Source organism: Athene cunicularia (genome assembly GCF_003259725.1).
Source record: "Athene cunicularia isolate RWA chromosome 1 unlocalized genomic scaffold, athCun1 chr1_part1, whole genome shotgun sequence".
Lineage (NCBI taxonomy): Eukaryota > Metazoa > Chordata > Aves > Strigiformes > Strigidae > Athene > Athene cunicularia.
This window is the reverse complement of record NW_020799091.1, coordinates 21,146,074-21,162,178: the sequence shown is the minus strand read 5'-3', so window position 1 is coordinate 21,162,178 and position 16,105 is coordinate 21,146,074. Positions and strand designations below refer to the sequence as shown.

General features: G+C 42.3%; 1 protein-coding gene across 1 annotated transcript in view; it reads left to right on the top strand.

The window, feature by feature from the left end:
• The window catches only part of FLT3 (fms related tyrosine kinase 3), a 32,943-nt gene extending 17,294 nt beyond the window's left edge, over positions 1 to 15,649 (top strand). The window contains exons 10-24 of the mRNA XM_026860164.1: positions 429 to 535; positions 1,778 to 1,889; positions 3,427 to 3,605; positions 5,056 to 5,168; positions 5,261 to 5,393; positions 5,483 to 5,587; positions 8,463 to 8,573; positions 10,595 to 10,748; positions 11,091 to 11,221; positions 11,602 to 11,726; positions 12,097 to 12,219; positions 12,860 to 12,971; positions 13,055 to 13,154; positions 14,416 to 14,521; positions 15,515 to 15,649. Of these exons, the coding sequence (XP_026715965.1) occupies positions 429 to 535; positions 1,778 to 1,889; positions 3,427 to 3,605; positions 5,056 to 5,168; positions 5,261 to 5,393; positions 5,483 to 5,587; positions 8,463 to 8,573; positions 10,595 to 10,748; positions 11,091 to 11,221; positions 11,602 to 11,726; positions 12,097 to 12,219; positions 12,860 to 12,971; positions 13,055 to 13,154; positions 14,416 to 14,521; positions 15,515 to 15,649 (1,846 nt within the window). The remainder of the gene's footprint in view (positions 1 to 428; positions 536 to 1,777; positions 1,890 to 3,426; positions 3,606 to 5,055; positions 5,169 to 5,260; positions 5,394 to 5,482; positions 5,588 to 8,462; positions 8,574 to 10,594; positions 10,749 to 11,090; positions 11,222 to 11,601; positions 11,727 to 12,096; positions 12,220 to 12,859; positions 12,972 to 13,054; positions 13,155 to 14,415; positions 14,522 to 15,514) is intronic.
• The last annotated feature ends 456 nt before the right edge of the window (positions 15,650 to 16,105 follow it).

The following is a 16,105-nucleotide window of genomic DNA, read 5'->3' as shown; positions in this document are numbered from 1 at the left end:
AATGTTGGTGAGTTGCAATAGCTGCCATTTAAGTATGATAATCATCCTGACAATGATAACCTAGTCAAAAGGACAGAAATAGGATGCCATCCCTGTAAGATGATGTATTTCTTCATCTTAGTATCTGCACCAGGATGCGTTATATACCTTGTCTTCCAACGGATTGGTAACAACATCACAGCCTGACAGGCCAGGTGCCCTGCAGGAACTATGAGAAACACTGCAGAATTACATTGATACTGCAGGAAAAAAAAAAAAAATCCTCTTATCAAAACAGTTACATTCTGGGGTTTATATTCTCTAATCAAAAATAATTTAGTCTGGATTCCTCATTAAAAGATGTTGAATTGTTTCAAACATATATAGGAGTCTTGGCTACTTTTAAAACCTTTTTCATGTCCTTTTCCCTCCTTTTCTTTGCCCCACAGCATTTCGTCAAAGTTCTGTGACCATCAGCACCAGCCTGGGATATATGTATTTTATGCTGAAAATGATGATATGGCCGTGACAAAAAAATTCTCTCTGTATGTGAGAAGTAAGTGAGAAAACAATTCCTGTGAAGATTTGGCAAAGTCTGAGATTTTGCCACTGGTATAACTGGAGCTAATATGTTGCTTTTCTCTTGGTATTCCCCATTTCATTTACATGGATTTATTGTTAAAAATGGAGAAGCACAAGGCAAAAATGTGATTCTTTTCACACTGCCCTACACTGCTGAAATCCAGGCGCTGGGTCAGAGAAAGATGCTGGCTGCTTGTGGGTCGTATTTCTTGTGTTGATCAGGTATGGAGAAAAGAGGAAGGAGGAGGAAGCAGTTAGGTTTTTTCTCTTCCCTTTAGTCTGCCATAAACAGGGAGGACAGAACATGAGAAATTAGTCATATACCAAGAAAATTAATATTTCTTAGGAAAACCACAAAGCCTAGGAACTCTGTAAAATACAGTAACTATATTCTAATTCTACAAATCTGGAATATATGTGACTGCTGTAGAGACCACATGAGATACACAGTCAGAGGAAACACTTGTCCTTGTTAGGTGTTAGCTTTCTATGGTGTGTTTATGTAATTTTTTTCCTAATGCTATTTATGAGTTAATGCAGTTAGTCTGGAGACCCTTTGCTGTGTGACACGTTAGGGCTGCAGTGCCTCCTACACCCCTGCCCTCAATTCGCATACATGCAGACTCTGATACAAGGAAACAATCACCTACTTTGTGGAGAAATCCCCTTGCACCCCAGCGCCGGAGTAAACATACGTGCTTTATAACTCTCTGAGTTGTAGAGTCTGTTTCCACAAAACAAGTCTTGCCTGGTGCTCTCAGTTACCTCAGTTCTGCCACGTGACTGCAGCATCTCACGCTTGCTCTAGGTTAGGGATCATTATTTATTATATATGATTTATAAAGGGATCCTCTGTGAACATTTTGTATGAGCTGGACACCCAGAACTGGGGTGTCAGTGGAGTCCTAGGGCCAAATTCTTGCTCTGAGTCAGAAAAGCAGAAGTCAAGACTTCTAATTTTGGCTCTGCCAGTTTTGGTCTGGCTATGCCTGTACAGAGAAGTGGCTGCTCCCTCTGTCTTTAACCACACTCCCATCCCACAGAACCAAGGCACAGGGCTGAGGGCTGCACGCAGCTCTCACAGTGATATGTGGGTGGATTAATTTGAAAACAGAAGCAGATCTTGGTCTTGGCAGATGTAGCATTGCCACATAAACGTGAAGGGTTTTGGTCACTGATGTGCTGACAGAAATTGTCTTGTCTTATCTTGTTGCAGGAAAGCCTGAAGTAACGATGCAGTTGTGGTTCAAGCAGATCTCCTGCACTGCTGACAGTTACCCTGCCTCATCCTGGGTTTGGAAAAACTGTCCCAAACTGAACTCATCCAAGTATATAATTTTCCCTCTTTTTGATTCATTGCAAAGACCATATCTGAGTTACCCTTGGTTAAATGAAGATTACTGTGTAAGAGACTAAGTGTAAAATGCACCTTCCACCATTTGTACGAGGGAACGTGCTGGCCCACTGCAGGGGAACTAGATCACCAAAATGAGGGAAAGTTTTAAATTTTTTTATTGACATCAGGTGAAGTCTATAAAGATCTGTATCTCAGGCTCTTTACACTGAAATAAACCCCACTGGTGTTATATCAACAGTTAGGTAGTTACAAAGTCTTATCTAAGCTTTTCTCTTGACCTATAAAATTTAGGGGGCATTCAGAGAATGCATTGGTTAATATGGGCTTGATTAAGCTTTGGTTAATACAGCTGTTATTGTGACCAGTAAAGACAGTGAGAGTGTTTCCTGTAAAGTTAGTGAGAGTGTTTCCATTTCCTCTATTTATTTAGGGCAATGACTCAGGCCTTAAAATTTCAAGAGATGCTGAAATAGCTTTGAACTGTTTCATGAACTCTGCAGTGTTTATTTATTATGCTAAAGAACTAATAATCCCATGGTGCAGAAGAGTACTGGGTCAAGTTATCTTTTGGAGGATTGTTGATAAAGCTCTAAGTATTTTAACTAGATATAAAAAAAAACCTGTCTAGACCATTTTCTCATCCATACCTCTGAAAAGGTTTCCTAATATCAATCTGTGCAGAAATGGAAAAGGAAATTAAACATCCAGCTAGTGAGTTTAAAATACTCTTTAAAACATCTTTCTGGAAAGAAAATGCTGTGACATTTCTTTTCTTGGAAAATTCCACATGTAAGATAGTACTGTGTAGAAATGATTAAGTTTTATTTATTTACTTATTTATTTATGTGGACAGTAAATTAGGCAGTAAGCTGATGAATGATAGAAAAGCTGAAAGTCAAAATTATCAAAATTATCTCTGCATGGGCTTCCTTTCCCTAGAGTATAATGTTTCCTCTTTCTACATATCAGGTCTTATTTTAGTCCTTAATACAGGGCAGATGCTCTCCATCTTGAGCGAGAGAAACTTCGTGGTTGAAATCATGTACTTTCAGGGAAAGGAGTTAGAACTTTTACTCTGGGTTCATTTTGTATTTATTGTTTTAGTAGCAGCTAATTTGGAGCTGCTTGGTGGTTTGAGTGTGGTAAAGGTGAAACCAGTGGGAATAGATGCAGTAGGAGGGGGTCATTGTCAACTGTGGAAATTGGTGGAGGTCCTGAAGGTCAGGAGCTGCAGGTGCCCTGCCAGGGCAGTGATGGAGGGTGAGAGTGAGCCTAGTGTAGGAGGTAGGGAGCCCAGTTGACCCCCCGCTGACCCTGCCATGTCCACCACCAAAAAAGAAGACTGGAAACTGCTCTGAAGCCTCCCTCTAACAGTGACAAAAATCAAACCCATCTATCCTTCCCTCCTTTCCCACACTGATCTAAGACACGTTTTGAAGCATCCCACCTTCTTCCCTGGAAAATGCCATGTGAGCCAAAAATCAAAACTGGTCTGCTTTCTTTTTCAGCTGTACAGAAGAAATCACTGAGGGAATTCACAACTTCTTGCCAGAGAGGAGATCCCTGGGTTCATGGATCTCAAGCAGTACTTTAGATGTAAAGGAGACAACAACCACCTTCTCTGTGGAGTGCTGTGCAAACAATTCTGCCGGTTCAACCTGCGAAAAGAGCTTCATTAACCTGTCAGGTACCATAAACCAGTGCTTTAGCACAGGTTTTCTCAATTAAAGCTAACATGGTAGAACATACAGTAGTTTTTATCTGGCTAAATGGCTGACCATGCAATGGCACTGCAGGTAAAACACAAGCACTGTGTGCACACAGTGTGGGAAATGGTGGGTGAATGGGAAAGACATGTGTCTTTCCTCTGCTCCCAAAGCAGGGGTCTCCCTCATTAAAATAAGCAGAAATTTCACACAGATAGGAAGTGCAGGATGGAGCCATGGCAATGGTGGGGTCTGCTTTTTTATTTCATCTTAGTAATCCCTACCTGAAACCTGGAGGTATCAGCTTTGGGAAGAGCTGAAGCCTCTTTGGTAGCTGGTGGCAGGTGTTAGCTCTTGTTCCTCTCCTGGAGGACACTGTGGTGCTGCCAGAAATGCCTGTAGGAGCTCTCCTCACCCCATGGAGGTCATCACACAGCCAAGCAAGAGCATGACTGAGCCAACAGACCCACTCAAGGGTTAGTCCCTGTCTGGAAAGCAGCAGTGAATACTGGGGAGTACAATGAGACCTTCTTAAACTGCTGTAGGCAGGTGGCAGAAGGCTAAGCCCTGCTTTGGGAACTGCTGTGCAGTCTCTCGTCTTGCTGAAGGCATGAAAGATTCTTTCCTCATTGAACAAAAAAGTCAATATGATTATTTGCCCATGCACTTTATACTTATAACACTGTATGCGCTTGCCAGGGCAAAATATTTCATTACAGGGAACATGCTGTGGCACCTGGGAAGTGTTCTGAAGCACCCAGATATTTGCAGTACAGAGATTTCCATTGTCATGGATGAATAAACCTGTTTGGTGCTTTTGACTACAGCTGGCAGAAACTGTGACCACTGACAGAGTTTGAGCATTTATGTTGAAATCACAACAGAAAGTAAGCATAATACAGTCTTAGAAACAATCAGAATACGAGAACAGGTCTCATGTAACACGTACCTACCCACCCACACCTTATAGTATGATCTTGACTTGTTAGGCGAGTTCCTGGCTGAACAGCAGAGCAACGCTCCGAGCAGGTTATGAACAGTCCGCCTGCTGGTAACTGGTGCTTTGGTACCTAACACACATTGCTTGGGGCAAGCTGCACGGAGAGAGGGGGAGATGCGATGAGAAGAGGAAGTGATTATTCCTGTTTATGCTCACAAAGTCCAATCCATCAATCATAGCAACACCTCCGTGCACTTACATTTGTTAATTGGTGTAGCATTTTTTTAGCATGAAAACAGATGTCAGAATCACCCAGCACTTAAAGCCTCCTGCCCAACTCCTTGCTTTGCATGTGGTTCTGTCTCATTCCCCATGCAGAGGAGGCCCAGGCGTGAGAGGACTGCAACTGGCAGCCACCAGAGGTTCTCCTTGCACCTTTAGCTGTACACACAGGCTCTGATTCAGTGGGTAGTAATATGTATCTCTTAAAGTTGCAGGAACTGTTTCTTCCCCTCTGGACAATACTGCATTCTATATCTCCATTGGATTTTTATTCCTATTGATTGCTTTTTTGTTTGTATTCGTTTTTCATAAATACAAAAAGGTAAGAGCAAACATAAAAACCTGCCCCTTCTTCTTTTGCTCCTATCAGGCTGCTGCTTCTTCTCTTATTCCACTGTTTTTTTTCTTCCAAAGCAATTTAGATATGAAAGCCAGTTGCAAATGATACAGATGATAGGCCCATTGGATAACGAGTACATCTACATTGACTTCAGAGAATTCGAGTATGATCTCAAATGGGAATTTCCCAGGGAAAATCTGGAATTTGGTGAGCAGTCCACAAGGCAAACCACAATGTTGGAGTAGCAGCCTGTGCTGTACCAGCTGCAGATAATATTGGCATATTGTTTCTTGTAGGACAGGTCCTTGGTTCTGGGGCTTTTGGGAAAGTGGTGAATGCAACAGCTTATGGAATTAACAACGCAGGAGATTCGGTCCAGGTCGCAGTCAAAATGCTCAAAGGTATGATAAACTCTGGGCGCCTTCTGCAAGCAGTGGTGTATTCTGGCAACTCCAAAGCAGAAGTAGTGTTGGAAGAAATCCCTTTATATACAGACTTTTAGCAGCTACACCTCACAAATACTTGGTTTCAAAATCCTTTCAAAATGCTTTCAAAATCCTTTTTCAGTTTGGAAAAGTATTGCTGAAGTTCCTTCTACCTGCAGCATGTTGTATTTGTCCAATGCACCACAGATCTGGGTTGTGTGGGGAAGCATGGAGGCACTCTAAAGCACTCTAAAGCATAGCATTCTAAATTCACAGAATCACAGAATCATTCAGGTTGGAAAATACCCTTGTTCTCCCCTACACCATATCCCCCAGCATCTCATCCAAACGACCCTTAAACACACCCAGGGATGGGGACTCCACCACCTCCCTGGGCAGCCTATTCCACTGTCTGGCCACTCTTTCTGTGAATTTTTTTTTTCCTAACGTCCAGTCTAAACCTCTCCTGTTGCAGTTTAAAGCCATTCCCTCTTGTTCTGTCACTAATCACCTGTGAGAAGAGACCAGCACCAACCTCTCTACAATGTCCTTTCAGGTAGCTGTAGAGAGTGATGAGGTCTCCCCTCAGCCTTCTCTTCCTCAGACTGAACAGCCCCAGCTCCCTCAATCTCTCCTCACAGGATTTGTTCTCCAGGCCCTTCACCAGCTTCATTGCCCTCCTCTGCACTCACTCCAGCACCTCGAGATCTCTCTTGTATTGAGGTGCCCAAAACTGGACACAATACTCCAGGTGTGGCCTCACCAGTGCAGAGCACAGGGGGACTGTCACCTCCCTACTTCTGCTGGTCACACTATTTCTAATACAAGCCAGGATGCCATTGGCTTTCTTGGGCACCTGGGCACACTGCCAGCTCGTGTTCAGTTGTTTGTCAATTAGAACCCCCAGATCCTTCTCTTCCACAGAGCTCTCCAGCCACACCTCCCCAAGCCTGTAGTGATGCATGGCGTTGTTGTGGCCCAAGTGCAGGACCTGGCACTTGGCCTTGTTGAAGCTCATGCCATTAACATTGACCCACTGATCCAATCTATCCAAGTCTCTCTGTAGAGCCTCCTTATCCTCATGCAGATCGACACTCCCACTTAACTTGGTGTCATCTGCAAATTTACTGATGATACACTCTATGTTCTTATCAAGATCATCGATAAAGATGTTGAACAGAAATGGTCCCAACACCACGTCCTAAGAACACCACTTGTGACTGGCCACCAGCTGGATTTAGCTCCATCGACCATCACTCTCTGGGACCGTCCATCCAGCCAGTGCTTGACACAGCAGACCATTCGCTCATCCAGGCCATGGGCAGCAAGTTTTTTCTATGAGAATCCTATGAGGAACTGTGTCAAATGCTTTTCAAAAATCCAGATAGACAATATCCACAGCTTTTCCCTCATCCAATAGTTGGGTCATCTTGTCGTAGAAGGAGAGGCAGGACCTGCCTTTCATAAACCCATACTGACAAGGTCTGTTTCCCTGGTTGTCCATTATATGACTTTTAATGGCATTCGAGATGACCTGGTCCATGACCTTCCCTGGCACCAAGGTCAGACTGACAGGTCTATCTTTTCATGGATCCTCCTTCCTGCCTTTCTTGTAGATGAGTGTCACATTTGCCACCCTCCAGTCCAACGGGACCTCCCCAGTTAGCCATGGCTTCAGGTAAATTGTGGAAAGTGGCTTGGTGAGCACATCTGCCAACTCCTTCAGCACCCTTTGGTGTAACCCATTTGGTCCCACAGACTTGTGTGCATCCAAGTGGTGTAGCAGGTCTCTGACCACCTCCTCTTTAGTTGTGATGACCATATTCATAGTGCAGATTAGCCTGCTGGTCACATTGGTGACTCTGTGGACTTTGGAGTAAGATCACTTATTCTTGTAATGCTGTCTAGCTGTTGCACTCCCTTCATCTCCTGCATCTGAGTTAGCTTGTTTGCAAAACTTCCAGCACATCTTCCTGTAGTCTTTTCTTCTTGGTGACACAAAGCAATTTCTTTCCATCACTCCTCATGGGTCAGGCTTCTTAAACCTCTAATCCTCCTTTCTTCTCTGATCTGGCCTCTCTCCAAACTGTCTTGACCCCTCATTAAAGCACTGTCCAGAAGCAAGCCTCTGTGACAGTAAGCAAAGCAGGTCCCTTACTGCCTCATTGGGTCCCAAGTACTACAACTTTCTCCATACGTAACAGGATGAGCTTCACATCGGCAGCAGCACCAGCACCCTGCTCACCTGTGTGCCCACACAGTCTCTTTCTGCCAGCACTGCCGTCCAGCTCTTCAACCCCTATTTGCACACGTGCATCAGCTTTATACTTTCTTGACCCACTGCTTTTTGGTTGTCTTTATGGAAGTTCAACTTGGTCATTTTGGTTCACATCTCCAATTCACTGAGGTCATGAGGAATGAATACTTGCTGCAAAACAAGCCTAAAACTATTACTGAAAAACAGGGTGGCCTTCTTAGCTGGTGGATTGCATGCCATATGGCTATTAAGACATTTTTTTCTCTTAGCATTTCTTTCCAACAAGATTGACTGCCATTATTTCTGTGCTTGTGAACACCTTCATACACTGCTGCCATTCCTTGCCAGCCCAAGAATGACAAATATGAACATTTTGTGACTGCTTTCCCAAGCATTCATATGATCCATACGCGCACATTTATTTTCCAACTTTGGTGAAAACTTTTTATACAGTACAATTTTTTAGGATGTTCCCAAACATACTCTCAGTCCAATTAGTTTGAAATGAAGACTTACATGTGACAAAGCATCACAACCATTTATGTTTTTATTTGTTTGCTGGAAATTTCTGAACCTTTGTTATTACTTTTACAGAAAAACCTGATGCTTCAGAAAAAGATGCTCTAATGTCTGAGCTGAAAATGATGACTCACATTGGAAGCCATGAAAATATTGTGAACTTACTAGGAGCTTGTACTGTGTCAGGTAACTTGTGTAAAGGTACCAGTTAAAACCTTCAGACTAATGAGGACTCCTGAACAGCAAAGAAGTATCAAAATTGATCACTGAAATCAGTATTCAAAACATTCAAGCCATAATTAATCACTTATCACTAGTGCTGCTGTTCCCCTCTTCATCCCTGAATCCTGTCTTTGCCCAACCAATTTTGCTGCTCTGTGCTGACCCAAAATAAGATGAAGGTGAACTGAAAGCAAAGTTAAGGCCATGCATGTGTATGGAAATGGGTCCTTTCTAATTGTACTTGCATGAAATGATACAACAGCACTTCTGTGGAAGAGGTTTTCCTGTTACAGCGGTGATGGCATAGATATGGGCCAGTTTATTAAGTGAAAAGGAGAAACTTATCTGCTGTAAGGTATTTTTGTATCCACTTGATTATACTCACATAAGAAATTAGTTTGTTTTTTTTCTTAAATCACATGGCTCACACTGTAGAAAGTGAAGTTGTAGAGAGGAAGGGGGAAATGTCTAGAAGCTAGTCAGGAAAGGAAAGAAACTGAAAAAGAGCAAGAGTGGGAGGGACACCCAAAGACAGAGGAGGAGAGAAGTGAATAATGAAAAGAGAGAGAACATTTTAAATGACTGAATGTAAAAATAAACTGAAGATGGAAAGAACTAAGCAAAAATGGACTAAGATGAAAGTGGCAAGATATTATCTCTGATTAATTATTGTGTGACTCATGTTGTCATCAGTTGTCACTGAGGCAACATACATGGATATTCTTGTCCCAAGAACTCTTTCTCTGGCCAGTCCAGCAGTGAACAGTAGCAGGTGAGGAGAGGCTGAAGAACAGATCACCTTGGGGGAAGGGAAAAGTTATATCCAGTTTTTGTCCATATCATAACATCTGCCCCTGAAAAACTTGACATATTTTCTGCCATGAATATTTATTAAGTCAGAAAAAACTAAAATAACAGTTAACTCTTGTTTCCCTATTTGCATCAACAGCAGTAATGTCATGCAAATATATTTGAGGCATAAGAGGAAAGCAATAGATTGTTGGTGGTGGCTTTAGCTGATTTGAAACTATACAGGCTGCCACTGCCTTCTGAAAAATTTGGCAAGATGTGATGGTGTAGGCAGGAGAGCTGCAGGGAAGACCTGCTTAGTCTGGCTGGGTAGGGCAGAGACAATTCCAGCTTTACCCAAGTCCCATTTTCAGAAGCATTTACATGGTTCTCAACACCTCCACATCCATCCTCTGAGAGACTTTACAAGCTTTACAGTATGCCCTACCTTGCTTGACAGGGGCCTCCCGGCAGAAACATCCACAAATTCATATTCAGTCTTTCTGAGCCAGAAGGGGTGATGCCAGTGTAAGACTTTGCAGAGGGGATGTGTGACCCCTCTGAGCTCTCCCTGGCCATTCGCTCTGCTCCTGATGGCTTGTCATGGCTTTCCTCCAAGCCTGCCTCATTGGGAATCGGAGATATTTTTGAGAAAGTGGCCTGACCAGTGCTCCACTCAAACACGTCCCCTTGTAAGGTCTTTCCCTTCTAGAGATCCTCTCAGCAAACACACTTAGTGGCTTTCAAAAACAGGATACTTCTAGAGCATGAAGGGAATGCAGACAGTGAAAGGGCATAGGTTAAATGGTACCAATTTTCACCATCAACATAATTAGCAGGGGTCATCTTTTGCTTGAACCATGGTTTAGACAATATGTTGCACGTTTATCAGCTGTGCTGTCCTCCACAGTGCCATTGGTATGGGGAAGGATCTTTGTGCCTTCATAGTCATTTGCAATCCACTGTGAGACATGCACCACTGGGAAGAATCAGCTACACTTTCCAAAGTGACAGTACAGTCAGTAATTAGTCAGTAAACATTACCCACCCATCAGTACTGGTTATTTACCTGGGAAGGGAAGATGCTTGGAACAGTTCATACAGATTTGTCCTGGGAGAAGATGAGGTATCATTAGGGCTTTAATGGGGAGAGTGCTATAGATAGCAGGAGGCATTTACATTTCCAACTATTTCAGGACCAATCTACTTGATATTTGAATACTGTTGCTATGGTGACCTTCTGAACTACTTAAGAAGCAAGAGAGAAAAGTTTCACTGGACACTGGCAGATATTTTTAAACAGCACAATTTCAGCTTTTACCACAATGTCCATTTGGACCAAAATTCCAGGTAAAGCATCCAGCAACAGTTTAATACTTTATAAAGCCACTGTCTCTTTTTAACCTGCATTCTCAGCTGAAAATATTGGATTCTTGAGAATGTGCCCTCATGTGCTTTAATAAACAATGCCTTGGGAGGAACTGCGATTTGATTCTCCTTACGATGGTCTTCTCACTGGACTGCAAAAGACAAGCAACCCCTCGTTTCTCTTTCCAGTGTTAAGAAGACTCGTGTCTGTGCCCCAATTTTTAACAGCAATAACTGATCATGCTTCTTCACTGCAAAACAGTTTGTGTAGAAGATTATGTGATACAATGTGTGTAACCTTTGAAAATGTGTCATCCACTCCAGGACGGGAGCTAACCCAAAGTATGTTGTGAATATGACTCTATGTAGAGAGGATGAATTTGAAATCACACAAAGAAGTCAAAACATAAATGTGACATCTGGATCGAGTGGGATTGTGCTGTATTCTGAGGAAGGTGAGAGATTAATTCCTTTTATCTCTAGTAATTCTATTATTGTATTTATTATATTATTGATCTAACTAGACTAGCTTCAGTAACACAGGAGGCCCCTTTCTGTCATATGCATCTCTTCCCTCCTGGCAGGAATTTTCCTGGAGAAGTATTCAACAACACTTAAGACCTGAGGCTTATGTTTCTGGTCATGCTATACATAGTGTTGAGTATGAAAATACTCTTTCCTTTATTTTGTGTCCGAGCAAAGGATGCAAAATATAGATGCTCTTTGTGATGTTGTTCTTGGTAGAAGTATGTGCATGTCCTTTCAACAGTGAGTGGAATTAATCAGAAAGTGAGGAAGCTCATGGAAAACTTATACTTTCAATTATTTTTTACAGATGAAATTAAGCATGCAAGCAGACAGGTGGATGAAGAAGAGGATTTTAATGTGCTCACTTTTGAAGATCTTCTTTGCTTCTCTTATCAAGTTGCCAAAGGAATGGATTTTCTTGAGTCCAAATCGGTATGGTGAAGGGTAGCAAATTGTTTAGATAGAAAAGACAGTAAAAATAGATCAGAAAATAAAAGGCAGACTGAAGAACAGAGCCACTCAGTGGCCACCTTGAACTATATCTCCTTCCATGTCTTTACAGCAAAGACTGGACTGCAACTTTAGGCATGACCCTGAGTGGCTGCACTGCCCACTTCTGACTCCTCTGGCCCTATCCCCTTGCCACGAGCAGCGGGGGAATTGTCCAGCTTGCTCATTCTCCAAACTGTTTAACTGTGTCAACTGTGGAAGGAGGCACTGATTCAGAGAGCTCTGAGACAAGGGAATTATCTTCTTCTGATACCCAATGCTGCAGAGCATTAACTCTTCCTTTCCTTCTAAGTGCATTCACAGAGACCTCGCTGCCCGGAATATACTAGTGACCCATGGGAAAGTGGTAAAAATATGTGACTTTGGCCTTGCCAGAGATGTAGTGAATGACTCCAACTACATCGTCAGGGGCAATGTAAGTTCCTGAGTGCTCTCTGGTTTTCATACCATTGTAAGAATTACAAGGAACCAAGAAAGTGAAGCTTTTAATTTTCAAATTCCTTGTTAACTTTATAGTTATCCGTACAGACAGTGCATAAATCTCACTTTTTCCTGCCCTTGGAAAATGCAAATTCTTAGCTTATAATTAACCTAATCAAGCTAGTACTGTAAATGAGATGGTACCCATGTTCTTTCTAAAGCACACTGAAAACCACTGATGGAAGTGCTGGGAATTGTTTGCTGTTATGGACAATAGTACAGGGACAATAGCATATGTGTGGTGGTACACCAGATCCTCTGGCTATATGAAGAAGTACAGTGTGGACATCTCCATCTGTGCTACTCACTCTGGAAGTCAAAGAGGGGAAGAAGGCTCTTCCAGGGCTGAGCTCACCCCTTGCTTAAATAGTAATCTAAAACGGTTGAGATTAATTGGCTCCCTTGGAAGTGCCTATTTCTCTCTATAAGTGAAATTTAAAGAGGCTACTAAGAGAAGCCCAGCTTTTCACATAGGAAGCATGAATTGATCATACTCAGTCAGTAAGAACTACAGTGAGTCATATAGAAAAGCTGTGTCACAGCATGACCTGGCTCCTTTCCCCCTGTCTGTGCAGGCTCGTTTACCAGTTAAATGGATGGCTCCTGAGAGCTTATTCGAGAGGACGTACACAATGAAGAGTGATGTCTGGTCTTATGGAATATTACTATGGGAAATATTCTCTTTGGGTATGTTCTGTAATGCAACAAAAGATCAGTGCTTGATTTTGACAGCTGCTGAATTAACATGTATTTTCCAATATTTTCCACAGGTGTAAATCCCTACCCTGGTATTCAGGTTGATACAAACTTCTACAAATTAATACAAAGTGGATTTAAAATGGACCGACCATATTATGCTACAAAAGATATGTAAGTGTATTTTCTCAGTGATGCACAGCATGGGAGTTTATATTTACTAGGTCACTCTTTGTATCACCTTTTATTTATTGTACGCTGTACCTTGCTCAAAAAAAAAGCTGCAAAAATGAGATCTTCCTCTAACTCTGAAAAAGACTGCTTGATCCTGCAGGCTTTGTCCTAAAGTAGAAGTGATCAGCAATAAAGGTTATGTGTTTGAAAGGACTAATTTATTATTTTTATTTAATTATGCCTTCCTTTCCCATGGAACCTCTTGTTCTCAGATCACAGACTTCTTTTTTTCTTTTTTCTTTTTTTTTTTCTTTTCTTTTTCTTTTTGCAAAAGCTATTTATACCATATTCAGTTTGGATATTAAGTCTTTGGTGATTTTTTCTAAACTTTTTTTTTTTTTTTTAATTGAGCTTTACTGTGTATGATCCACTTCCAAGAGGCTAAGGTTCCTCTTAGAAAAAAACCCTGCTAAGGAAGACTCGGTGAGAGCTATTCCTGTGCTCTCAGCACATGATTTTCAGTCTGTGCCTCTGTGCCTGGGTGGACTCTGCCTAGAAGTGGACCCCAGGGAACAAGGCAAGAGGTGATGGGAAGGTACAAAACCCGGAGGCATGGAGGAAAGGGAAAGACTTTGGGTTGTCAACTCTTCTGACAGACATTTCATAGGTGGTCTAGGGACTCATTGCCTTGCTATGATACTGTACTATTCTCATCCTCTCCATATAAAGACTGTAATGGCATTAAAAGTACAGGTTATTCTGACAGATTGACCTGTGACATATTGCTGTGGGGCTTATAAATATCAGGGAACCTATTGACCTAGTTAGTTTGCAAGAGACTTCAGCAAATAGGTACTGCACGGGTCCCTGATGAAACTTCAAAATCTCTAAGATGGTGTTTAAACTTCAGAAATATTTTTGTGATGTCAAATAAAAAGACTTATGAAAAGTGTCCTCAAGACTATGGAGTCCACAAGGAGCATGTTCAGCCTCAGAGATGAACAGGAATTGTCTTCCTACCATTTTCTGTATGGAAACTGGAAAACAAGGTTAACATGCCAGTATGTGCCAGCCAGTGTGAAATCCTGGCCCCAGTCCTATGAGGAGGGTTTTACTAAGGCCTCTTGTAAAGCCATGTTCTTCATTTCACCCTTTGTCCTTGTCTTTCTATATCTTTTCCTCTGATGCAACACTAAATCTGGCCTCTTTCTGAGAGTCCAACAGCTAACATGTTTTCTGTATCATCTCTTTGCTCTTGCAGCTACTGTTTGATGCAGTCCTGTTGGGCCCTTGATTCCAGAAAAAGACCCTCTTTTTCTTGGCTGGTTTCCTCTCTTGCCTGTCAGCTGGCTGAGGCAGAAGGAGCAGTAAGTAAACACAGCAAGAAGAAAAATATTTTGTGTGTGTGTGTGTGTGTGTGTGTGTGTGTGTGTGTGTGTGTAGCCCCATAGATCACAATGGGCTGAGTAGTCTTCTGCTTTCTATTCAAGTGCACCACTGTGTTATGGATACATTGCCCATGGATCTATGTAAGAGTTTGGGGAAATTTTTTCTGCCATCAGAAGGAATCCTGACCTCCCTGATGAGGATTTCTTTCCTCCCACTGCCTGCACTGGGACTCTGGAAGGCTGAAGTCTCTCAGCCTGTGCTATGGGAATGTGCTTCCATTGGGTAGGAGCCAGTGTAATTGGTTTTGGTGATGCTGATAGCTGCCATGGGAGGGGAGCTGAGCCTGGGACACCTGCCAGGGATCTCATGAAGGGCCACCATAGGTATGTGCTGCCATATCCTCACAGACGGAGAGCCATATGTCATTCTGAAATGTCAAAATAATAAACAGGATCCAAGGAAGGCATATTCCATCTTTACCAGACTGTGATCTCTTCCTCAGGGAGGAAAAGCAACTCCATTCTAAACTACTAACTGGGAATCCACTCTGGACTAGACACATTATTTCCCAGTCCAGCATCCTTGCAAGCCTTTTGTGGGGAGCTGTGAATGACTCTTGCCTTTGCAGCCTTGAGGCTCTGCAGACTGTTAGCCTGACAGAAGCTGCCGAACATAGAGGCAAACTAATGAGCAACTTCAAAGCGCTGTACCTAGAAAAAAAAAATCCTCCTTTGCAGTCCAGTGCTCTTCCTCAACATGGCTCTTTTTGGCTGGATAAGGTCCATCTCACTTAGACAGTCATCTGGGCTCCCTCTGGAGTCAGTGGGAAATAGAGAGATAGGAGTGTGATTCTCCCTCAAGAGGAAGCAGGCTGATCCTTACAAGTGCCTGCTTCACAGGGAGAAAAGCAGTCTTCCAAGTGCAGTAAGTAATAACAGAAGATATCTTTTATTTTCTCTTCCCAATTCTAGGTTTACCAGAATATGAAGGAAAATGTTTCTACACACAATTCCAGCATCAAAACTAAACCACGTGTAAGCAGGGATGAGGAATCTCTGCTATCCCTGACTCTGCTCCAGCATGAAGACACTCAGGTTGAAAAATAATCTGGGTTATGGATTTGATCTCAGTATTTTCATAAACTCCACATACCATAATTTTTTTATAACACCACTAAGAAAAGAAAATGTCACCTACTGCTGCTCTATTCACATTTCTTACGGGCCAGTCCATATTTATGTTACTTTGAGGAGAAGACACAATTCATTTATTTGAATTCAGCAAGCACATCTATCACAAGACAGAAGCAATGGTCTTTTCACTCTCTGTCTCCAACTGGATATCTCTTTTCCTGATTTTATGTAAATAGTGTCTAATCAATGCATTGAATTCAGACTGTTCTTGCCATATTTCAACACAAGAAAATCCATGGGTTTTTAGTCAATGTTGACAAGCACAGACTATGCATCTAAAGAGAATGGGTGCGATTTCCAGAAGTGCTACTCACATCTTCATCTCCAGATGTCAATGAGTGTTGGAAAAAAAAGGCCATTGGAGTATCC